At 46.2% G+C, this 23,641-nt stretch overlaps 2 protein-coding genes across 5 annotated transcripts in view; both read right to left on the bottom strand.

Annotated features, from left to right (window-relative positions):
- Nucleotides 1-16,099, bottom strand: part of Nhej1 (non-homologous end joining factor 1) — a 90,637-nt gene extending 74,538 nt beyond the window's left edge. For 2 of the 4 annotated variants that reach the window (XM_040753291.1, XM_040753293.1), the window contains exons 1-3: nt 15,969-16,099; nt 6,772-6,948; nt 5,945-6,172 (exon numbers count right to left, since the gene is read on the bottom strand). In XM_040753291.1, the coding sequence (XP_040609225.1) occupies nt 5,945-6,172; nt 6,772-6,948 (405 nt within the window). In that variant the 5' untranslated portion in view covers nt 15,969-16,099. The other 2 variants (XM_013113647.3, XM_040753292.1) reach the window with 2 other exon arrangements.
- Slc23a3 (solute carrier family 23 member 3) lies at nt 12,063-23,570 on the bottom strand. Its single transcript, XM_005070480.4, has 13 exons — nt 23,401-23,570; nt 21,100-21,341; nt 20,819-20,976; nt 20,615-20,712; nt 20,368-20,441; nt 19,883-20,064; nt 19,440-19,563; nt 18,732-18,846; nt 16,532-16,785; nt 15,969-16,074; nt 15,547-15,714; nt 12,958-13,053; nt 12,063-12,566 (listed from the first exon to the last, which is right to left on the bottom strand). The coding sequence occupies exons 2-13, from the start codon at nt 21,265-21,267 to the stop codon at nt 12,283-12,285; spliced, it is 1,827 nt and encodes a 608-aa protein (XP_005070537.1). The 5' UTR covers nt 21,268-21,341; nt 23,401-23,570; the 3' UTR covers nt 12,063-12,282.
- Nucleotides 23,571-23,641: the final 71 nt, after the last annotated feature.

Here is a 23,641-nt window from a genome sequence, read left to right as displayed (position 1 = left end):
AGAAATGTTTGTCTTTGGCATGAATTACCCATTCAAAAAAAAGTAAATGAAAACTATCACAAGAATGAATAACAGACAAAACTTCCAACCACATGACCTCACAGACACACACACCCGCCTAAAGTAGAAGCCGCCTACATCCCTGGAAGAGTCTACCAGCTACAGCTTCTTCCCTGCAAAGTTCCCTGCAGCCCAGGGTTTCCCTGGGATGACAGTCTTCTTTGTTTCATGATAAGGGCTTTATCTGAACCTAAAATATACTTGTTAACCATTTGTTCTAAGTCAGTATCTCCCTGTGGCCAACCAAAACTCACTCTCCTCTAAACACTAAGCATCTTTCCCATGACAGTTCCTCAGCTGGGAGACTGCACTAAAATAACCACCTTTGCCTTTCATTTTTCCTCAATCGTTTTATCATTGCTCAAGTGTTCTTTATTGCCTTTTCCCCTCAGGGCTGGAGTTCCTGGCCCATGTTAAACCAGTGTTCTAATGCTGAGCTGGCTGATTTACTCTGAACTTTTGAAAGAAGAAATTGCTAGAGGAAACCTCCAGGAAAGCTGCCTCCCCACTCACACTAGTCTGAATTTGTAGGACCATATAATACACGAAGTCTTTGCTACCGATAGGGATTCTCAAAGGTGGTTCAAATGGATGGATGCCAGAATAAGCATCATTGAGGAAACAGTGCCCCCTGGTGTCACCTAGAAAAAAGCTTGGGGTTTGAATGACTGAAATTCTGTATATAACGTTAGACGGAAGAGTTCACAAGAAATTCAATTAAAGTCAACAAATGTGAGGGCTAATTACATAACAGGACTTGTTTATGGGCCTTAGCAGTTTCTAATTACATAACAGGACTTGTTTATGGGCCTTAGCAGTTTCTTCGTAAAGTCAGTCACAATGGTGCACACCTGCAGCCTTGGCTACCTGGGAGACTGGTGATCTTGCCCCAGGAGTCAGAGGCCAGCCTTGGCAACATTAGAGAACACCTGTAAGAAGAGGTCTAGGTACCTGTGGCGCTGACCACGCCCATTTTGGGCATGGCCACAGGTGCATATGGGTGTGGAATAAAGGGCTGAGCAGAGAGGTACTCGCTGTCTTTCAGGTTTCCAGTCGGGTCTCGAAAGGCTGCAGAGACTAACCTGGGTTTTGGTTTCTCATGTAAGTAATTTCCCACAATAAATCACCAACAGCATCCATACCTGTGTACTGCTACATTTCCTCACAAACACCCTTAGCCAGGGTATAGCTCAGTGGAAGAATGCATGCCTAACAAGTGTGAGGCCCTAGGCTCGATCCCTAGCACCACAAACAAACCAGTGGTGAATGAGTGGCTGCTCTTCAGAGGACCTGGGTTCAATTCCCAGCTCTCACATGGCAGCTCACAACTGTCTGCAACTCCAGTTCCAGGAGACCTGATCCCCCTCTTCTGGCCTCTGCAGGTATCAGACACACTTGCAGTACATAGACAGATATGCAGGCTAAACACATACACATAAAATAAAGTAAACACAAAAAGCCACAGAGAACATTTGTAAAGAAATCTTTGAGGGGCTCTATGTGGGGAAGGGGAGCTGAGAGACTTGTTTCTTGTTTGTGATGCTGGGTCTTACTGTGAGGCTCTGGTCAGCTAGAACTCACTCTAAAGCCTAAACAGGCCTCAGACTCATGGTGCTCTTCTTGCCTTTCCCTTCAGAGACTGGGATTAAAGACATGTACCACTAGACCTGCTAAACATGTGTTTTCATTACTCTGAAGTAAATATCTAGGAATGGAATGGCTAGATTAAGTAGGGTACACTCAACTTAACAAAAGTTGGGGACTGGAGAGATGGCTCAGAATTTAAAACCACTGACTGCTCTTCCAGAGGTCCTGAGTTCAATTCCCAGCAACCATATGGTGGCTCACAACCATCTATAATGAGATCTAGTACCCTCTTCTGGCATGCAGGCATACATGCAGGCAGAACATTGCATACATAATAAATAAATTTTAAAAATGAATAAATGAATCATAGGGAAACCCCCAGAAACAGCTGACCCGAGCTAGTGGGAGCTCACTGAATCTGGACCGACAGCTGGAAAACTTACATAAGACTGAAGTAGACCCCCGGAATGCAGACAACAGTAGGTGGCTTGGGCACTTTGTGGGGCCACTGGCAGTGGGGCCAAAATCTATCCCTAATGCATGAACTGACTTTTTTGAGCCCATTTCCTATGGAGAAATACCTTGCTCAGCCTAGACACGAGGTGGAGGGCCTTGGTCCTGCCTCAAGTGGTGGATGAGACAGATTTTGTTGACTCCCCACAGGAGGCCTTACCCTCTCTGAGAAGCAAAAGGGAAGATGGGATAAGGGAAAGGGGGAGGGAGAGGGGGAGGGGGAGAGAGGGGGAACTGGGATTAGCATGCTTAAAAAAAAAAGAAAAGCTTTACTACCAAAAAAATTCTATTTTTTTAAAATAAACATTACTTTTTACATAATAAATAAATCTTTCTGTTTTTGTTTTTTGAGACAAGGTTTCTCTGTGGCTTTGGAGGCTGTCCTGGAACTAGCTCTGGTAGACTACGCTGGTATTGAACTCACAAAGATCTGCCTGCCTCTGCCTCCTGAGTGCTGCGATTAAAGGTATGCACCACCACCACCCGGCTAAATAAATAAATCTTAAGATTAAAAAACAGCCTAGCCTGGGCTAAAGAGTATGTATGACCTTGTTTAATTAAAAAAAAAAGTTGGGAACAAGAGAAATTGCTACAATCATGAAGACCAAGTTTGTAGCTCCAGTCACCTACATAAAAAATGGTGAGCAGTTTGAGGCCAGTCCCGTCTATAGAGTGAGATCCAGGGTAGCTATGGCTACAGAAAGACCAAAACAAACAAACAAAAAGTGGTAGGCATCTGTTATCTACACTATGGAGGCAGACAAGATGGTTTCTGGGGATTACTAGCCAATCTACCCAAATCAGCAAGCCCCAGGTTCAGTGAGAGACTGTCTCAAAAAGCAAGGCAGAGAAGTGACTAAGGAAGACACCTGAAGCTGGGCAGTGGTAACACACACCTTTAATCCCAGCCCAGCCTACCTAGTGAGTTCCAGCATAGCCAGAGCCACACACAGAACCCGTGTGATGGTTTGAAAGAAAATGTTCCCCAAAGGGAGTGGCACAGTTAGGAGGTGTGGCTTTGTTGGAGGAAGTGTCTCATTGTGGAGGCCAGCTTTGAGGTCTCATATATCCCCAAAATACCTCCCAGTGTCTCAGTCTACTTCCTATTGCCTTCTGATCAAGACATAACCAGCACCGTGTCCTATGATAATGACAATGAATTGAACCTCTGAAAATGTAAGATACCCCCAATTAAATGTCTTTCCTTTATAAAAATTACTGTGGTCATGGTATCTCTTCACAGAAAAGAAACCCTAACTAAGACACCCAAATTTGACATTTGACCTCTACACATAATCTAACCACTTGCACATGCACCTGGCACATATGCTCTGCATTATTCTCCAAACTGCTTGTGGTAGTTTGAATGTAATTGGCCCCCATAAGCTCACAGGGAGGTGTGGCTTTGCTAGAGGAAGTGTCACTGTGGAGGTCTCATAGATGCTCAAGCCACTCCCAGTGTTTCAGTTCACTTCCTGTTGCATGCTAATCAAGATGTACAATTCTCCAGCACCACATCTGCCTATGTCCCACCATGATGGTAATAACTAAACCTCTGAACTGTGAGCCAGCCCAACTAAATGTTTTCCTTTGTAAGACTTGCTGTGGTCATGGTATCTCTTCACAGCAATAGAAACCCTAAGACATTTCCTGTGTCATTTTACATTCCCATCAGCTACAGTGGACATCTGGAAGAAATTCAAGGCTTCTAGTTTAAGTCTATAGACTATCTCAAATCCTCAAAGAGATGAAGACAGGATTCAAACCAGATATACCAAATCTGAAATCAGGTTTTTTTGTTTATTTTTTTTTCTTTCTTTTTTTATTTCCAGGTAACAGCCCTGGCTGGCCTGGAACTCTCTATGTTTACCAGGATGGCCTCAAACTCACAGAGACCCACCTGCATCTGCCTCTTGAGTGCTAAAAATAAAGGCATTCACCATACTCAGCAGTTGGTTGGTTTTGAGACAGAGTATTATGTAGCACATGCTATATTCAAACTCACTATGTAGCTGAGGATGGCCCTGAACTCATGATCCTCCTGCCTCTATCTCCCTAGTGCTGATAACAGACATGCACAATCATACCCAGCTTTGAAAATTTGTCTTTATTTGTTTTTTGAAATAGGGAATCTCTATTATGTAGCTCTAACTGTCCTGGGATTAAAGACATGTGTCACCACACTTAGCTGAAAACTTGCTCTTAAATTTATTATTTAATAGGGTTTTGTTGTTGTTGTTGTTGTTATTTTTGAGACAAGGTTTCTCTGTGTAGATTCGGAGCCTGTCCTGCAACTCACTCTGTAAGACCAGGCTGGCCTCAAACTCACAGAGATCCGCCTGCCTCTGCCTCCCAAGTGCTGGGGTTAAAGGTGTGCACCACCACTGCCCAACTATTACAGATAAAAGTTATTGGGGCACTAAAGCTACAAACAAGAGGAAGGCATGATCCTCCTAGTCTATAAAAGAGAGCTTTGAAGCTGACTAGACTAATGCAGAGTTCAAATTCTAGCTCAGTAACCAATAAGCTGGATGTCTTTGGACAAGTTACTTTCAATCTTGGTTTCCTGTTCTGAAAAAAATGAAAATAATAATAGCCATCTTGTAAGAAAATCACAAGGACAAAAAGAGGAGAAAACGCTTAGAAAAGTGTCACACTCCACCCTGTTATCAAAGTGGTCTTGATAAATCACAGCTTGGAACTATTAAAGCCTCTGCTGTAAGCCAAGTATGGTGAATCCCAGCATTTGGAAGCTGAGGCAGGAGGACTGCTTCAAGTACAAGGCAAACCTGGCTTATACAGTGATTTCAGGCCAGCTAAGACAGGATAATAAAACACACAAAAAAAAAACAAGAAAAGTGGGCATGTTATTAGACAGAAACAGGAAGATTTTTCCAGCTGGGCGTTTGTGGCGCACGCCTTTAATCCCAGCACTTGGGAAGCAGAGGCAGGCAGATCTCTGTGAGTTTGAGGCCAGCCTGGTCTACAAACCGAGTTCCAGGATGGCCTCCAAGCCAATACAGAGAAACCCTGCCTCAAAAAACAAAGAGAGAGAGAGAGAGGGAGGGAGGGACGGAGGGAGGGAGGGAGGAAGGAAGGAAGGAAGGAAGGAAGGAAGGAAGGAAGGAAGGAAGGAAGGAAGGAAGGAAAAAGAAACAGGAAGATTTCTGTGAGTTCCAGGCCAGCCAGGGCTACAGTGAGACCCTAGCTTAAAAAAAAAAAAAACAACTCAAGAAAACCTAGGGATATACTCAGTTGGTAAAGTGCTTATCCAGCACCAAGCCCTGGGTTCAACCCCTCATAAACTGAGCATGTGAGCACCGTGGTGTATCTGTAACACTCAGGTGAAAGAATGAGGTCATCCTAGAGTAGCCAAGCATACATGAGATCCCTGGCATTGAAATAATAATATTGGATAAAGTCACCAAATACAATGTGAAGATCCAAACCCTGCTCTCTTTACAAGACAAGGCTATAACAGTCAAAAATCCTCATAGCCTCTGGTCTAGTCAAGGAAATTTCTTTTTCTTAGAAAAGAGTATCAACCAGGCAGTGGTGACGCATGTCTTTAATCCCAGCACTTAGGAAGCAAAGGCAGGTGGATCTCTGTGAATTCAAGGCCAGCCTGGTCTAGAGAGTAAGTTCCAGGACAGACAAGGCTACACAGAGAAACCCTCTCTTGAAAAAAGAAGAAAAAAAGAATTTCAGGAAACATAAGGGCACCCAGATCTTTACCTGAAGCAACTAGGATACCCACCTGCACCCATATCTACATTTCACTTACCAGTGAAGAACTTGCTGGAATGCAGTGGAAATGCCAATTGAAGGGAAGACCAGACAGCTCACTCCGCACCCGAAGAACCAGTGCCTCTGCTATGTGATCACAGGAGAAGGTAGCCTTGCTCGGATGAGCAGCATCCTGGTGAGCAGAATCTTTAAACAATGGGAGGAGCAGCTCCTCCAGATGATGGAGAAAAGCTGAGGGGGGAGCAGTTAGGCGCTTGTTCAGCTCCTAGAGAGACAGTAAGGGCATTAAAAGGAAATTCCTCAAAGGCAAGAGCAAAGGGGAATCCAAGAAGACAATGGGCAGGAGAGGAAGGGAAGGCAAGGGTAAAGCATTGCAGCAAAATGAAGACAGGAAGAAGAGTTGCAAGGATCAACTAGCCTGCTCCACCGTTCTGGGAAAAATCAATTACTGAGGGCCTGTATACACCATATAATACAGATGGCAGTATGCATTATTGCTTATGCAAAATCAGTCTCCCTCTCTCCCTCTCTCTCTCCAGAAATGGTTCAGATTTCTAAATTTCTTGGATTTTTGAATATATGTATAGGTTTTCGCCAATTGTACAACTCTAGCCCCAAAATCCAAAATCTGAAATGATCTGAAATCTAAAACTTTTTGAGTGCTTGAGTACTGAGGATGTGAAAACTTCCATATTTTAGAGCATTTCAGATTTTGCATCCTTAGGAGAGAGATGTTAAGCCTATAATTGCTTCAAACCAATTCAACCTTCCTTGCCAACATATAGACAGACAAGATGATGGACGTTCATGTACAACCAACATATCACACCACAGTGATACCTCTCTTCACACTTATACTCTTACCTTAGCTCGCTGACTGACTACCAAAGTATCCGCCTGCTCGTGCCACACCTGTTGAAGATCCGAAATCAGCAAGGCATAACCCTGCTTGGTGATAGACGCCTTGGCCAAGAGTGCGTTCTCAGCAAGTTGTAGCCATGCCCACGGCTGCATCAACAGGCCTTGCTCTAGTTCTTCCATCTGCAGGAAAATCCTAATTTAGTACCCCCGAGAGGACCACTCCCAATCCCATGTCAGCTGAAATTGTGTGGAAACCCTCCCCAGTAAAATAGAGGTATGAAAGCATGTATCTCCCTTTATATAAACAGCCTAACTGCCCCTTGACAACTGACTTGAAGTTATTTAGAATCTGGGGCTGGAGAGATGACATAGATGACATAGAGCACTGATTTCTTATCCAGAGGATTGGGGTTGAATTCCCAGCACCCACATGGAAGTTCACAACCATCTGTAACTCCAGTTCCAAGATATCTAATGCTCTCTTCTGACCTCTTCAAGCACTGCAAACATAGTATCTGCATACATGCAGGAAAAAAACACTCGTACACATAAAATAAACATAAGTAAAATCTTTTTTAAATATCAGAATATTTCTTACATTAAGTTCCTAAAGAACAGAAAACATATCTTTACCAGGTATGGTGGTGCATGCCTGGAATCCTAGAATTGAGATATGGAGGCAGGGAGTTCAGGCTTCCCAGGCCAGCTGTCGATGCATGAGATAGACTCACCGGGGTGTCAAAGGAAGACGGGATGAAGGAAAGAGGAAACAGAGGAAAGGGGAGGAAAGGGCAATCTCTTTCTTCCACAGTGCTTAAACTCAGCATATTCATGTATTTAATATAATATGGAGACCCAAGCCAATCCTATTAAACCTTTACTTGAATCCTATATATGTCGATTCTATCTTTCCCGGAACTTTTAGAAAGATCAGAATGATTCTTGTCTTGAAAAAAAATTGCTGGGGCAGTGGTGGTGCGTGCCTTTAATCATCCTGGGAGGCAGAAGCAGGTGGATCTTCAAGTTTCAAGCCAGCCTGGTCTACAGAGTGGGTTCCAGGACAGTCAGGGCTACACAGAGAAACCCTGTTTCAGAAAACTAAATAAATAAATCTTAAGTCCTAAATGTGAGGAGCAGGACATTCAAATTATTTGGTTGCTAAAAGAAAGTCTGGGTCGGTGAGATGGCTTAGCAGGAAAAGGCACTCGTGCCAAGCCTGACGACCTAAGCTGTATCCTTGAGGCTCGTGTAGCAGAAGAGAGATTACCTCCATAAGTCATCTTCTGACCTCCACATATGCACCAAAAAGTGCGACATTTGTTTTGTTTTTCAAGGCTTTCCTCCATGTAGCCCTGGAAACTCACTCTGTAAACCAGACTGGCCTTGAACTCAGAGATTTGCCTGCTTCTGCCTTCCAAATGCTGGGATTAAAGGCATGCACTACCAACACCTGTGCTATAGTTTTTGTTTGTTTTTTAAAGATTTATTTATTATGTATACAGTGTTCTGTCTGCACGTATGCCTGCAGGCCAGAAGAGGGCACCAGATCTCATTATAGATAGTTATGAGGCACCACGTGGTTGCTAGGAATTGAACTCATGACCTCCACCTCTGGAAGAGCAGCCGGTGCTCTTAATCACTGAGTCATCTCTCCAGCCCTATAGTTTTTTTTTAATATAAAGAAGACACAGCTCAGGAAGTTTGGAAGCCAACAATAAAGTCCTAATGCAGACCCGGTGATGTACACCTATAATCCCAACACTGGGAGGAGGTGGGAGGACCAAGGTTGGGCTGGGGAAATGGCTCTACTGGTACAGCACTCGACTCACAGGATCCCCAGAATCTACATAAAGCCTGGTGGGGTGATACGTACCTGTAGTCCCAGCACTAACAAAATCAGAGGCTGTGAAAGGCAGAGATGGGGGCAGCTACCCAGGCCTACTTACCAAAGTTCTAGACTTGAGAGAGACCCTATCTCACTCAAACAGTAGGAGGCGCCTGAGTATCACTTCTAAGATTGCCCTCTGACCTCTACATGCACAGTGTGCTCACACACTGTACACACACACACACACATCCTTACCCCCAGATAAGGCAATATGAAACGAATAAATAAAATTTAAAAATAAGTTTTTTAAAAATCTCCAAATTTCAACCTACATAGTGAGTTCAAGGCCAACCTGAACTATACAAAACCCTTCCTCAAAAAAAAAAACCCTAAAATGGGTTCATTCTGAAGTTTTAATTATTGTCTCACAATTTCATACATATGTAATGTACTTTGATCATATTCCCCTTATCTAAAACAGAAATTGTTACTCAGAGTCTGTTCAAGTTAATCCTCTACAATTATGGAAAATTCATGTGTACATGCGTTATGGAAGATGCCCATGCTATCATCACATTAGTAATATGATGACAGTAATACAGTGACAGGATAGATACACAGCGACACCCACACAAGGGTTAATAAGAGCAAGAGATGGGGGCTGGAGAGATGGCTCAGGGGTTTACAGCACTGGCTGTTCTTCCAGAGGTCCTGGGTTCAATTCCCAGCAACCCATATGGTAGTTTACACCAGTCTGTAATCCAGCTTGAAGTGATTTGATACCCTCACACAGATATACATGCCGGCAAAATGCCAAAGCACATAATAATAAATAAAGTCACTGAGAAAAATGCTGTGTCCTCAACCTAGTTAAGTATGTAATTACTAAGTCTGACAGAATTTATTTTTCCTGTGGAAATAAAAAGCCATATAAGCCGGGTGAGGTGGTGGCATACACCTTTAATCCCAGCACTGGGGAGGCAGAGGCAGGCGGATCTCTGTGAGTTCGACGACAGCTGGTCTAACGAAGAGCTAGTTCCAGGACAGCTTCCAAAGCCACAGAGAAATCCTGTCTCAAAAAAAATTTTTTAAAGTCATATAAATTCCTTATTATTTTCTTCTATAAATATAAAATTAAGGGAAGTATTAAGAGGTGAAAAGTTAGACTACAAAGAATGAAATTCCTAGCCGGGCGTTGGTGGCGCACGCCTTTAATCCCAGCACTGGGGAGGCAGAGGCAGGCGGATCTCTGTAAATTCGAGATCAGCCTGGACTACCAAGCGAGTTCCAGGACAGCCTCCAAAGCCACAGAGAAACCCTGCCTTGAAAAACCAAAAAAAAAAAAAAAAAAAAAAAAAAAGAATGAAATTCCTGTTTAAATCTGATTAGTAGTTATTTCCAACTCAGTCTAAGCCATCAGTCTTCCTAGGTTTCAAAGCACGGTCTCTTCATTTGTACTGTAATTAACAAGTGGACTGTAAATGTACATAGTCAGAAAGATGGCATATAGGACAGGGATCCTTTAAGATCACAGAACCTAGCAGGGTGGTGATGGCCCATGCCTTTTAATCCCAGCACTCTGGAGGCAGAGGCAGGCAGATCTTTGTGAGTTCGAGGCCAGCCTAGTGTACAGGGCAAGTTCCAGGACAGACAACCAGAGAAGCCCTGTCTGGGGGGGGGGGGAGAAGACAACAGCAACAAAAATCATGGAACGTAGTGGCATTGCTGCCATCTTGGTTCAAGCATGTGCACTGTGACAGCTGCGCAGTGATGAAATGGCCTAATAACACAGTTCTCAAACACATGGCCATTTCGAGTGGCACGTGACTGCACAGATGGCGGTTATTTGCAGCAGCCTTGAAACCATCCGTGCAGAGATGGGTATTTCCATCATGTGCTGTTCTAGTAGGGAAAGCTGGTCTTGGAATGATTAAAGAGTTTTCGCTGGGCAAGAGTTTACATTGGAAAAGATTAGAAATATAAATGAAGTTGCCAAACCCTCTAATTTCCCTGGTACATCCTGGCATGTACTCTAAAAGTCACCAAAATTGAATTTATTGCCCTAACTGGTCCTTCCTTAAGTCTTGAAGGTCAGAACCCACAAGTTGATGTTTTGTCTGAATGGGAGGAAGCTGTTTAATGTGGCCAGGGACAGCTGGCACTATAAAAATGTGAAAAGCATTCAGCATCAGACCCAGGCTGGCTCCCACTCAGCCTGGACTGAGGTAACTCGGTGAGTCAGGTATGATGAGGCAGGCCTATAGTCCGAGCACACAGGAGGCTGAGGCAGGGGGATCTTAATTTGGAGACCAACATAGCAACAGACTCAAAAAAAAAAAAAGAGGAGGTGGAGGAGGAAGAGAAAGATAGCTCAGTGTAATGCCTTGGGGCCTGAGATCGTGCCCAGCACAGAGAAAAGGGAATCTAGCTCCTCGGGGTTTTACTTTCCCCGGCGCAAGTTGGTCTTCAAAGAACTCGTTAACCAATTTCACCGGTATCATTGTCTCTTAAGAGTGAGAAAGTGAAGTTGGAGGAAGTTCTGTCACTCGGCCGTGAGTTCTCAGGGTAGTTCCTACAACACCCTGCAGAGGGCAGCAAGGCCCTACAGACCGTCCGGCGGGCCCACGCCCTGTGCCGCCAATGTGGGCAAACCTCAGGCCCCGAAGCCAGAGGCCACCCCGGGAACGCCTACGGCGTCCATCCACCACTCCTGCAGACACTTCGCCGCCCGTCTCTCATTTTTACAGCACCGGCTGCACGCAGGCATGGCTCAGGACCCCAAAGGGGTAACAAAGCTAATTCAGCCCAAAGGATCGAAACATCGACCGGCTAAGGAGGGGCCTCCCACGACACTCGCGAAGACTGAGGCCGAAAGCAGACTGCGCACGCGCAGGACCGCCCACTCCTGGAGGCCTGCCCCAAAGCCCGGGCTGCGCGCGGTCCCTTCTGGGAAAAAAGCACCCGGCTAGGGGGTCACCGTGAAAGTTTCTCTCCACTTCTCGGCGTGCGGCCGGATCTCGGCACCGACTCGAAACCGATCCCACCTACCGTCAACGGCTGCGGGAGCTCCCGCCCTCCTCACGGCGGGCCTGCCCTCGTGTTCAAACTGAAGGGCCTAGGGTAGAAGCCACCCCCCCTACACACACTCGGGAAGGCGGGGCTTGGGGTGTGGGGCGGAGCCAAGAGCTGTGGTGGGCGGGGACCCGAAACCTCACTTGTCAAGATGACTTGCAGCGCTGTTGCTTTCCTGATTCCTTCCCAGTCGAAACAAAATACTACTTCCTCCTTGCCCCTTCATCATTATTGTCTTCTTTATTATAGACTACCTTCTGCTTTACATTTTAGTTACGAATTTAAATCTTAAATGCAGGGAGAGGCCATGGTCCCTGTCATATTCAAACCTTGCTCGTGGGAAGCGCTCCGTATAATACTTGAACGCTAGAGTTCATTCAATGGGCATTGGCAGTTCACAGGCAAATATCTAATTTATTCACTTATTCATCCACTAAATCCATGTCCCCTGCGTCTGAACACATTAGCCTGATAAAGAGGAGGAAAGGTAGCCCGTTCTACCAGGAAACGACGCATCTAGGTGGACCAATAAATTCTAAAAAATTGGAGGCAAGAGTTCAGCAAGCTGGGAGTTACTGCTAAACTAATAAAGACAAAAATGGTCTCTTGGCTAATTACTGAGACCTAAACCCTTCTCCGTTAGCTCTAGGGCATGACTCCTCAGAGTCAGGCAACAAGTCAGCGGTCTCTCCTGTTTTAGAGGGCCCTCCTTCCTCATCCTCAGGGTCTTCAGGCATTGGGCAGAGGCAATGGAGAGGCTGTGGGATGCAGGAACACATATCGTTGATGGCTAATGGAAGCCCATACTCTTGAGCCTCCTTCTCCCTGGACTTCCGAGTTTCCTGGGCAGTGAAAGAAGTTGGCCGCCCTTGACCTAGGCCTCGCTCAATCTGTGTACCTGCAAAGGAGGGCTTGGTCAGGCTGGAGAGACCCAAGTTCCACGTCTCATCACCAGTATCAGATAGCTTATGGCTGCCTGTAGCTCCACATCTGGTGGGGGGATGTACATTCATGTGGATCTATCCACAGACTTAATTTAAAATAAAAATAAACCCTAAAAAATAAGTAAGCCAGGCATGGTAGTGCATGCCTTTAATCCCAGCACTTGGAAGGCAGAGGCAGGTGGAGCTCAGTGAGTTCCAGGCCAGCCTGGTCTATTAAATGAAGTCCCAGGACACAGAGAAACCCTGTCTCAATAAATAAGTAAAAGGAGGGGCTAGTCTGATCACTGCCCAAGCCATGGAGTAATGACTTCCCAGCCACTTCCCTAGGACCTGGTCCCAACTTACCAGAAATGGTGTTTTCTAGAAGAAAGCCCAAAAGACCAGCTAGAAAAATTGGTTCTGCCAGCAAAGAACGCAGGAACATATCCAAAGGGCTCCAGCCTACAAAAGGTTGGGGCCAGGCAGGAAGGTAACTGATACTGTCCAAGTCAATGTGTCTTCCCTTCCCATTTAGACCTAAACTAAGTCTTGAACCAGGGACAGGTTTCACTAAGCAATCATTCCATTCCACTTGTCCCTCTACAAACTCCATTTCCCACCCTCAGGCCCTTCCCATAGGAACTTTTCTTAATACTGTAGGGGTTTTCTGTTTGGTTGGTTGGTTCGTTGGTTTTGGTTTTGGTTTTGGTTTTTTTATCTGGTTTTTCGAGACAAGGTTTCTCTATATTGTTTTGGAGGCTGTCCTGGAACCAGCTCTTGTAGACCAGGCTGGCCTGGAACTCACAAAGATCCACCTGCCTCTGCCTCCCAAGTGCTGGGATTAAAGGCGTGCGCCACCAACGCCCAGCTAACATTGTGTTTTCTAAGCACCCACCAGATACCCTTAGTCTAAGGCTCCCTTTCTCTGGAAAGTTTGACATTAAAAAGCCCCAGTCTCTCCCACTTCTGACTTTTGGTGTTCTAGCTTCCCAACTTCAGTCCTACTAACACTTAATTCTGTTGTAAGGAGCTGTCCAATGCATCCAAGGGTGCTTAACAACCTCTCTAAGCCTGAATGCCTGTAACAGCCCTTTTTCTCACTAGACATGGGGGCTCATGCCTTTAATCCCACCACAGGGAAGGCAGAAGCAGTAAGATCTTTGTGAGTTTGAGGCCAGCCTACAAATAGAGTTCCAGAACAGTCTGGACTGTTAACACAGAGAAACCCCGTCTCCAAACAAGCAAACATACAAAACGCAATCCTCATTCTCCTATGTGTGACATCCAAAAAAAGTCTCCAGACATTGCTAGATGTTCCACATGAAACAAAACACTCCCAGTTGAACACCACTGCTCTAAATAAACCATGCTGTTTGTGGATTTCAGGATATACTACTTCTGTCCCCTAATCCTAGCTTTTCTCTTTGTATATAATGGAAACATGATCAAGAATGATCTTATCAGTTGTCCATGTGGCTTACATCTATAATCTTGTCACTTGGGAATCTGAAGCAGGAGGATTGCCAAGAGTTTGAAGTCATTCTAGGCTCCAAAATGATACTGTGTCTCTCACACACAGAAATGGTCTTTTGTCAAATAGGTTTAAGTTTTTCCCTCCTCAAAGACCAATTGTACTGAATCACCTCAGGAAGAAGCTACTCTTGTCCTTTTTTTTTGGTTTTTCGAGACAGGGTTTCTCTGTAGCTTTGGAGACTGTCCTGGAACTCACTTTGTAGACCAGACTGGCCTCGAACTCACAGAGATCCGCCTGCCTCTGCCTCCCGAGTGCTGGGATTAAAGGCGTGTGCCACCAACGCCCGGCTGCTACTCTTGTCCTTAAGTACCACAGGTCCTTTGTTTTTGTTTTCGCTTTTGTCAGGGTCTCTTTATGTACCCCTTACTGGCCTGGAACTCACTGTGTAGACTACTGGCCTCAAAATCACAGAGATCCCACCAGCTTCCCGAGGGCTGGGATTAAAGGAAGGCATGATCCCTCATGCCCTGCTCACAGCACTTATCTTAAACTTTCTTGTTATGTTCCTGTGCAAGTCACCTCTTTCATAATACTATACAACCTAGAAGTACTTTTGCATCTTGACCTACTTAGCTTTTTTTTAATGTGTTTAAGGGGAGGAGTTTTGTAACTTTAACTTTACTGTCAACTTGTCACCACCTGGAGTCATCGGAGAGGAGAGTCCCAATTGAGGAATTGCCTAGGTCAATTGGCTTGTGAGGAAGTCTGTGGGGGATTGTCTGTATCTGGGGTTGACTTAGTAGGGCCTGGCCCATCAGGTAGCCAAGACATATGATCTTGAAGTGTGTAAGAAAGTTAGCTGAGTGTGAGGCAGCATCCTCCGGGGCCCAGCTGTACATCTTTGGCTGTGAAGTGAGTTGCTCCTTTGAAGGTAATATGTGTAGATTAACAAGCAGGCCTGCCTTCAGGATTCTCCCTTGTGTTCCTGTCATGGCTTCCCTCAGTGATGAATGAGACCTGGAATTGTTAACTGAATGAACCTCCCCGCCAAGTTGCCTTTGGTCTCAGGGCTTTACTACAGCAACAGAAATAAAACCAAGACAAAAGCACAAAAACAGGAGCACAGAGCTCAACGATTATTTGTTAAATGAATGAATGAAGTATGTACAAAATCCCACTGTGAGACCAAGAATTCAGAGAGCCTAAAGCAGTGGTTCCAACTTTCTTGATGCTGTGACCTTTTAATACAGCTCCTCATGTTGTGGTGACCCCACCATGACCACCATAAAATTGTTTTTGCTGCTACTTCATAACTGCAGTTCTGGTACTGTTGTGAATCATAAATAACTGTGCTTTCTGATGATCTTAGGCGCCCCCTATGAGAGAGTCATTCCAGCCCCAAAGGAGTCGTGACCTACAGATTGAGAGCCACTGGTCTAAAGCCTCAACCCCGCTCCTCTTTTCTTCTCCACCCCACCTACCTGTGTTGAGCATGACTGGCGCTTCCCGGAGCCACCTTGGCAGGAGCAAGGCCATAAAGATGGAGAAGCCCACAATGAAGACATTTCGCCCTGAGTCGATGTCAGCCAGGTGGAAGCTAGAGAATCCAGCAGACAGAACTACAGCCTGGGTCACTCCCAGTACCCCACCTGCCTCGTGTAGAGGAAAACAAGGCAATGGGAAGAGGGCAAGGCTCAGGGTTTGTAGAACAGGCAGGTTGTAATGAGGAAAGATGACCAACAGACTTGTTTCTGATTCTGCAAGAGACTCAGTTGGGCTAAGAAAACAAGAGCACATATCCACATCCATTCAGAGAAGTTATTTAGAAGGAAATGACACCAGCCTAGCCACCTGGTTAGTTCAAAAAGTATTCTAATACCTGTCTTCACATCTGTTTACTCACCAAGCACAGGTAGTGGAATGTTTGTGAATAGCTGAGCCAGCCTTGGGGAGAACCCAAGCCCCATGCAGAACAGCCCCACTAGGTGGGCTACTCGCCGTGAGCCAGTCTGCATGAAGAAGAGACACCGGAAAACACCCATCTCCTTGGACCATGCCAGATCTTTGCCTGACCACTTCTTTTCATCCTTTGTAACCCAGTTTAAATGTGACTCTTCTAAGCATTCCATCCACTCTAGCCAAAGGTACCTCTTTGCTAAGCCCATACACCACTGCTTTCATGATAGTGCTTACTACTCTCAACTTCTGCTATATAATCCTTTCTTAATGAGGTTCCCAAGAGAACAGGGCTTTCTCTGACTCATTCTTCCGTGTAAGGAGCCTTGGCAGAGCTCCTGATGCACCTGACATACCAATTTCCTGTTTCTCTACATTCATACACGTAGTACTTCTAGTCCCCTCCCCCAGTGTGCTGCCTGACTGAAAACTGGTCCAGCGGACAGCTGATCAGTATGAGCTCCTGCCCTGTACCTCCAGTCCCCTCAGTCCTGTCTCAGATCCACGTACCTGGAAAAGGCTCACTGTGCCTACGTTTGGGAAGCTGGATGCAGTGCCCAGGGGGCTCCCCAGCAGCCCTGCCAGAACACTGCCCAGCCCCTCCAGGCTCAGCCCTCGACTGCAGGCATGTGGGGGTGGAGGAGACAAATGCAACAGCTGGCCACACAGGGCATAACAACCCAAGGAACTGGTGGAGGCTGCCAAAGCCATGGAGATGCCTGCAGCCAGGGCCCTGGGCGTCAACAAGGGCCAATCCCATTCACCTGAGGAAGAAGAAGGAGTCATCTAGAGACCGGATTCAAGCCTAGAGCATTCTTCTGCTTCCAAATGCCTGTTCCACAAGAATCCCAGATGCTCTAGCTTTTCAGGATAATACTGTGGGGCAAAACCACTGAACTGTAGGAGAGAGATCCTTCTCTTCACTGTCACCATTGGTCTGACTCTCACTTCTGCTCCTAGTCACATTTCCCATCACATTCCACTTTACTTCAAACACACTAGCCTTATTTCAGGCCCTAGACTTGCTGTGTTCCTGCCACAGGGCCCTTCATGTGGTGTTTGCCTTGCAAGCTGTTGTCTCCTGTGTCCTGTCCAACTAGCCCCTTCTCTCCCCACCTCTTACATCTCACTTCTTCCAAGGATTATTTCTGCTACCACGTTCAAGTATGGTGCTGCATCCCTGTAATTACAACACTTGCAAGGTACAGGAAGTTTAAGGCCATCCTTGACTACAATGCAAGTTCAAGGTCAACCTAAACTATGTGAGATCCTGTTTCCAAAAAAAGGAGGGGGGGAGTGGGGGGGGTGGATGTAAGAACTGGGGGATGGGGAGCAGTGCCGTGACAGGACATGGCCATTGATTGCACTCAGGAACTCACAGCAGCTACGGTTACATGCACAAGACCTGTACAAGATCAAGCCAGTCAAGATTCCAGCACAGAAGCATGAGTGAGGTAAAGGCTCGTGAGGCTTCACCCCTAGCTGAGGAGCTATGTTAGGGAAGGGAGAGTCATTTTTCTTCAGAGGTAGACCCTAGTAGGTTGCCCTTGTTCTAGCAGATGGCCGCATACCCAGGAGCATACAGGCAGCACTCAATGAGTCAGTTTTTTAAAGGACATGAAGATGGGATGGAGATGCGCTGTGGGCAGTGGGAGGAAGCACTAGATATGATCAAGATGCATGGTATGGAACATGTCAAGAAATAAAAAATATATTTAAGAAGAAGGCTTCTAAAAAAAAACCCCAGCCTGGTCTACAGAGTGAGTTCAAGGACAGCCTCCAAAGCCACAGGGAAATCCTGTCTCGAAAAACCAAAAAAAAAAAAAAAAAAAAGAAAAAACCCAAGTTAAAAAAAAAACACTTCTCTCAACCCCACTAATTGCATCAAATTCCCCATTATTTTCTCTCACCCCAAATTCTAGTTTTACTTAGGTACTCTTACTACAATGACAAATTCGAATTTACTGAGGTGCTTATTTGATTCCCATCAATATACCCCCAATAGACTGTCAGCTCCTTGGAGCAGACATTGTTATTCCTGTACTCATTACTACGCCTACCATGTACTTAGGGCCTCATCAGAACTCAATGGGCCATTATTAAACTGTTAAATGAAGGACTGAGGTAGAGTTCAGCATAAGGCACTTGCAGAGTATGTACAGCGTTCGAAGTTGTTTGACCCCTACCACCATGACAAATAAACATGAATGACAAAATTTCCCAAACACTGACTCAAGGCAGTAACTCTACAGTAATGTCCACAGAGGCTGATAATGTAAACTTGTTAATTGCCCAGGGATATCACGAGTAAGCAGTGGGTAGAGAGTAAGTATACACGGTATAACGTCTCCCGATACTGACTCAAATAATACACCTGCACTGAAGTGGGGGGGCCACCACCCCTCAAGTTGGCAATCTCTCCACCTGTGTTTCGAGAAAACACAGATTTAATTCCAACGTGAGAGGTGAGCCCCATTCAATCTTTTGTGTAACTTGTCTTTTGAGACAGGGTCTCATTTAGCCCAGGTTGGCCTTAAACTTGATAAGCAGCTGCGGAGACCTTGAACTCCTGATCTCCTGCCCCAGATTCCCAAGTATTGGAGTTACAGATATGTGCCACCTCACCTGGCTGAAGTCTATTAAATTGTGAGTTCAAAGAAACAGAAGCCTTGATTGGAGTGAGAGAATGGGAGCATAGAAGAAAACCTACCTGGATGAGGCAGCCAAAACCATGGTGCCTCGGTGGGGTCAGACAGATGCAGGGGGTTAGCACTCAGACCCAGAAGGGCAGAGATGATCCACACACAGGCCACAGGGGTAAGCACCTGAAGGACAACAGTGAGATGGAAAAAGGCTCCCCCCCCAGCACCTTCTGAGTCAGCCTGGGCGGGGCCACCAGAAACTCAGAAGCAGGGGGCCAATAGAGCATTCCATGTCAGTCCCACACGCTTTCGTCTGTTTCAACGATTTGATTTGATTTTTGAGATAGGGTCTCTCTGTAACCCTGGCAATCCTTTAACTCTCTATGTAAGCCAGGCTGGCCTCAAGCTTACAGAAATCTGCCTGCCTCTGCCTTCCAAGCGCTAGGGTTAAAGGCGTGCACCCCCATGTTTTATTTTTATTTGTATGGGGTGGGGGCAGTGCTTGAAGGCCAGAAGAGGGACTTGGCTTCTGGAGCAGGAATTACAGGCAGTTATGAGCCAGCCACATATGTAATGGGAGCCAAACTGGAGTCCTCTGGAAGAGCAGCAATGTCCTATGTTTTGATTTGGTTTGGTTGTTTGTTGTTGTTGTCCACAGACTGGGCTGAAACTTCCTAAATAGCAGAACGTGAACTCCTGCTCAGTGTGGAGTTACAGGTGTGGGCCACCTCACCTGTCAGCCCTTCTCACTCCATCTGCCCAGAGCCCCCACATACCGAAAGAAGTCGGAAGACGGGAACATAAATGTGAGCGGGAGAAGCTGAGGCTGGCCTCCAGGAGCACAGCCGTACCTGGCAGGAGCCCAAGTGCTGAGAACACACCACCATGAGCAGGATGAGCCTAGGAAAGAGAGGAGTTCTGCGGGTCAGAAGCAACAGAATCACGAATGATGGCAATGCAGGTGAGCAGAATATCATAAAAGGATGTCCCAGGGAAGAATCTCCTCGTGGAAGGGGTAGGGAGGTACCCTGAGGAACCATCGCACGTGACTGCAAATATCAGGGAGACTGAATGAGTTTTAGAAAAGCCTCGGATTCCAAATCTAAAACCTGCTATCCCTACCCAGGTGGCTAAGGAATCTGATAATCTGGAAGCTCTGCCCTCCCCAGGTCTACACACCCGCTGGGTACCATCCCCACACCTCTCAGGACTCACTTACAGCAAGGCCAGGCCCCAGTGAGCGGAACAGAACTGGGCCACCTCCTTGTGGGCAGAGAGCCCTGCTACAACCAGGCTGGGAGCGAGCACCAGTGGCCCACAGTGGGGGAACACATGGCCAGGCACCCCTAGAAGTCCTATTGTGCCCTGCAGCAGCCCGGATACCACCACTGCCCCCGACACCTGGTGGAGCAAAGGAGAGGATGGATAGAAAACTTCATGCTCAATCAAGTTAACTTCGGCTTGGAGTTTCTTTTTCTTCTTTTTTTGTCATTTATCTCCTTTTATTTCACTGGCATTGGTATTTTGCCTGCATGTATGTCTGTGTGAGGGTGTCAGATACTGGAGTTAGAGACAGTTGTTAGCTGCTGGGTGGGTGCTGGGAATTGCTCCTTCCCTGTCGTATCAGTATCTGCATAGTGGAAATAAGAGCATCTCCACGCTGGGACCATCCAGTCCTTCCACCATCTTTTCTCAAGCACTCACCTCTCGGAGAGAAGTGTTCCAGAGCTCCAGGCCATGGCAGCTTGTCAGACTACACAGGCGCAGGGAGAGGGAAGCTGCAAGTTTGGGGTACAGAGAGGTGTAAATGGAATGGAGGCTCAGTGCTCTCCTGTCCTAACTGATGCCAGTTATGACCCCAAAGACCTCTCTCTACAATACGCAATATTAAGTGCCAAGCCTCCAGCCAGGACATACTTCTGCCACTAGCCTGCCTTTACCCTGTACTCACCATTCCCAGGAGTCTTGGTGGTCAGAGGTAGCTTCTGGTTTGTCAGCACCAGTGCAGGGATAAGGAATTCTAAGGATGGAGCCTGGACTAGAGGCAGCCTGTATGGATAGCAGCCCCAGCAGGTTTGGAAACATGTGACAGTTAACAGGATTCCCTTAAGTCTCCTTCCGGAAGCCTACTCCCTCTCAAAGGAGTTCCTCTCACCTGCTGCCCATCCAAGTTTGCAGGACGGTAGACACACCACAGGAAAAGAAACTGGAAGCCAGGAGCTGAGCAGGCGAGTATGAGAGCCCTCCTGGGGGAAGATTGTGAAGCAGTAGCAGGTGGGAGGCACAGAGCAGAGATGCGAGGACCAGGAAATGCTGCCGGATAGAGGAGCGGAGCGCAGAGGGGCCAGCTTCAGAAATAGTTGTCTAGGTTTCTCAAGACTCATTGACTCCCTCCAAATACCCATCTCGGCCAACTCCTGTACCACTCCCTCCTACCTGTAGAGCCAGAAGACAGCTGAGCCCCCATGTAGAAGGCCCACACCGAGAGGCCCATGAGTGGGAGGAGGGGTTCTGCAGAGAGGGCCGCAGTGATGGCAGGGAAGCAGGGGCATCCTGGGAGCTCACAGACAGTAGTGGAATAGGATGGAGTGGTGATCGGCTCATGCTGCCCTGACTTGATTGTGTCTTGGCTGCCCCAGGGCTAGATCAGGGTGTGGGTTGGAGGGCGTGCGCTGGCTCTGTGGGGAGGGGGTGGGGGTGTCAGTGAAGCGGAGAGAGAGAAATAAGGGTTTGGGAGCAGGACATGGCTCTTTCACCTTTGCCCAGCTCTTGAGTAAATTCCATCAGCCATTAACCTAGCAGCTGAGTTCTGGACCCCTCCCTCAAGAATTTTGTCCATATCTCCTGATTCTAGACCAGGCTCTGGAAATGAGACTTAGGGGAGACCTATCAAAATAGCCTGAAGAAATTTTGCAAACCACCTCTTTTTGTCATCAGCATTCAGCATCATCTATTAGGTACACACTCCTCAACCAAACAAGACATGCCCTGGATCAGTTCAAAACAAACTCATCCATAAAACGCCCACATTCTATATGACAATGACCACTACATATAATGCACTCACTGTAAAGCAAGAGTAATTAATAAATAGTATGTGTATTTCAAAAAGTGAAAGCTTGGGCACAAGTAAACCAGACAATGAAACAGTCTGCCAGCCACACCCATAAATAGGATCACTGTGGATTTGATAGCTAGGTACACTGCCAGCCAATGACATTTACTGGTAATTCAGATGTCAAAAGCAGTACTGACACTGGTGACCTGGTTTTCTATAACAGTGATCAAACCTTTGGTAAAACACTGAACAAAGAATACATTGACTTTACACGGAGTATAATTCCGTGAAAGCTGAGGTTTTCATTTTTGAGATTATAATTACGTTATTTCTGCATTCCCTTTCCTCAAAACTCTCCCATGTACCCCTCTATCCCAGTTTTCAAATTTATGTTCCCTTTTCATTGTTTTTTTTTACTTTTTTAATTAATTTTTTTACATTCCAATCCCAGTTCCCCCTCCCTCCTCTCCTTCTACTCCCTCCCTCCCCCGCATCTGCTCCTCAGAGAGGATAAGGCCTCCCCTAGAAAGTCTGCAAAGTCTGTCCCATCATCTCACTGAGGCAGGACCAAGGCCCCTCTCCACCCCCACACCCCTGTGTTTAGGCTGAGCAAGGTGTCTCTCCATATAGAATGGGCTCCACTAAGTCAGTTTGTGCACTGGTGTTAGATCTCATGTGTTAGGCCTCATATGTTGTCCCAGTCACACCATTGTCACCTATATTAAGGAAGTCTAATTCTGTCTTATGCAGGTTCCCCATTTGTCAGACCAGAGTCAGTGATCTCTCACTAGCTTGGGTCAGCTGATTCTGTGGGTTTCCCCATCATGGTCTTAACTCCTTTGTTCATATTATTGCTCCTCTCTCTCTTCAATTGTATTCCACATCTATTGTTGTGACATGAATAGATGTATATACACATATATATTACTAACTATAAACTGCTCAGTCTGTACAATGTTACTCATAGGTATGTTTCCAGAGCTGACAATTTGGTATTGGATAACCAATTGAATGCTATTCCCTGGGGAAGACTTACTCTCACTCCCAGAATTCCTTCTTTGTGTTTAATTCTTTGTGTAGGTTTGAGTCCCCAAGTTTTTTTTTCCAAAATGCACAAAAATGTTTCATGTTTGTACTTAAAAAAAATAACTTTCAAATTGGCTAGGGGTGGTGCCACATGCCAGTATCCCAACACTCTGAAGGCAGATGTAAGTAGCAAATGCCAGATCAGTCTGAATCCTGTGAGGCCATTTGCAACATTGGCTAACTCCAGACTCATAAAAACAGGATTTTCATATGCATGATGAGGTCTTGGGAACCGTTCATAGTAAAAGGTTTTAAGCACTTTAGGGTGTCTAGTAACCCACTCAAGCTGGACAAATGCATCCCCAAAGATTATACAAAGCAAAAAACATGTCTATAATGAATGACCCTTGGGGACAGCAGCAGCCACCCACCCACTGACCTCTACTCCTACCCCCTACACTCCCTAAATGATCTTCAGCAGTCAGCTAGCAGTCCAAACACACCGTAGACTGTTCTTCCATTGACCCAGCTCTGGTTCTTCAACACCAGCTACTTTCATGAGTCACCTTGGTGAAGAAGTAAGCAGGCTTGCATTCTAGGAGCTCAACTGGGTATGTTTTGATAACATATGGATCCACAAGGTTGGTACCCACCCAGGATGTGCAACAACAGACAAGGCCTTCCCAAGCCTGGACAGTCAGCATGGTAGGCTCCCATGGTATGCCATATCCAGAGATTTCAGGGCCCCTGAGGTCGTAGCAGTAGAGATGCAGGAAAGCCTGAAACAGGAATAACTACCAAACAAGAAGTTTGAAACCGAGCTCAGAGAGAATGCTTGCATGTTGCCGGGATGGTGCAGCTGACTTGGAAGGCAGATGGGAGGAGATCTCAAAG

Source organism: Mesocricetus auratus, unplaced genomic scaffold (assembly GCF_017639785.1).
Source record: "Mesocricetus auratus isolate SY011 unplaced genomic scaffold, BCM_Maur_2.0 Super-Scaffold_100010, whole genome shotgun sequence".
In the NCBI taxonomy this organism is placed as follows: domain Eukaryota; kingdom Metazoa; phylum Chordata; class Mammalia; order Rodentia; family Cricetidae; genus Mesocricetus; species Mesocricetus auratus.
The sequence above is the reverse complement of the archived record's forward strand: the minus strand, read 5'-3'. Positions and strand labels throughout refer to the sequence as shown.

Excerpts from the sequence above, each read along its gene's own strand:
- Slc23a3 (XM_005070480.4), bottom strand. The coding sequence starts at position 21,267 with ATGAGCCGATCACCACTCCATCCTATTCCACTACTGTCTGTGAGCTCC. Across the intron at positions 20,713-20,818 it reads CAAACTTGGATGGGCAGCAG|GCTGCCTCTAGTCCAGGCTC; the intron begins GTGAGAGGAACT and ends CTATCCATACAG. Across the intron at positions 16,075-16,531 it reads GCACAGTGAGCCTTTTCCAG|ACTGGCTCACGGCGAGTAGC; the intron begins GTACGTGGATCT and ends TTCTTCATGCAG.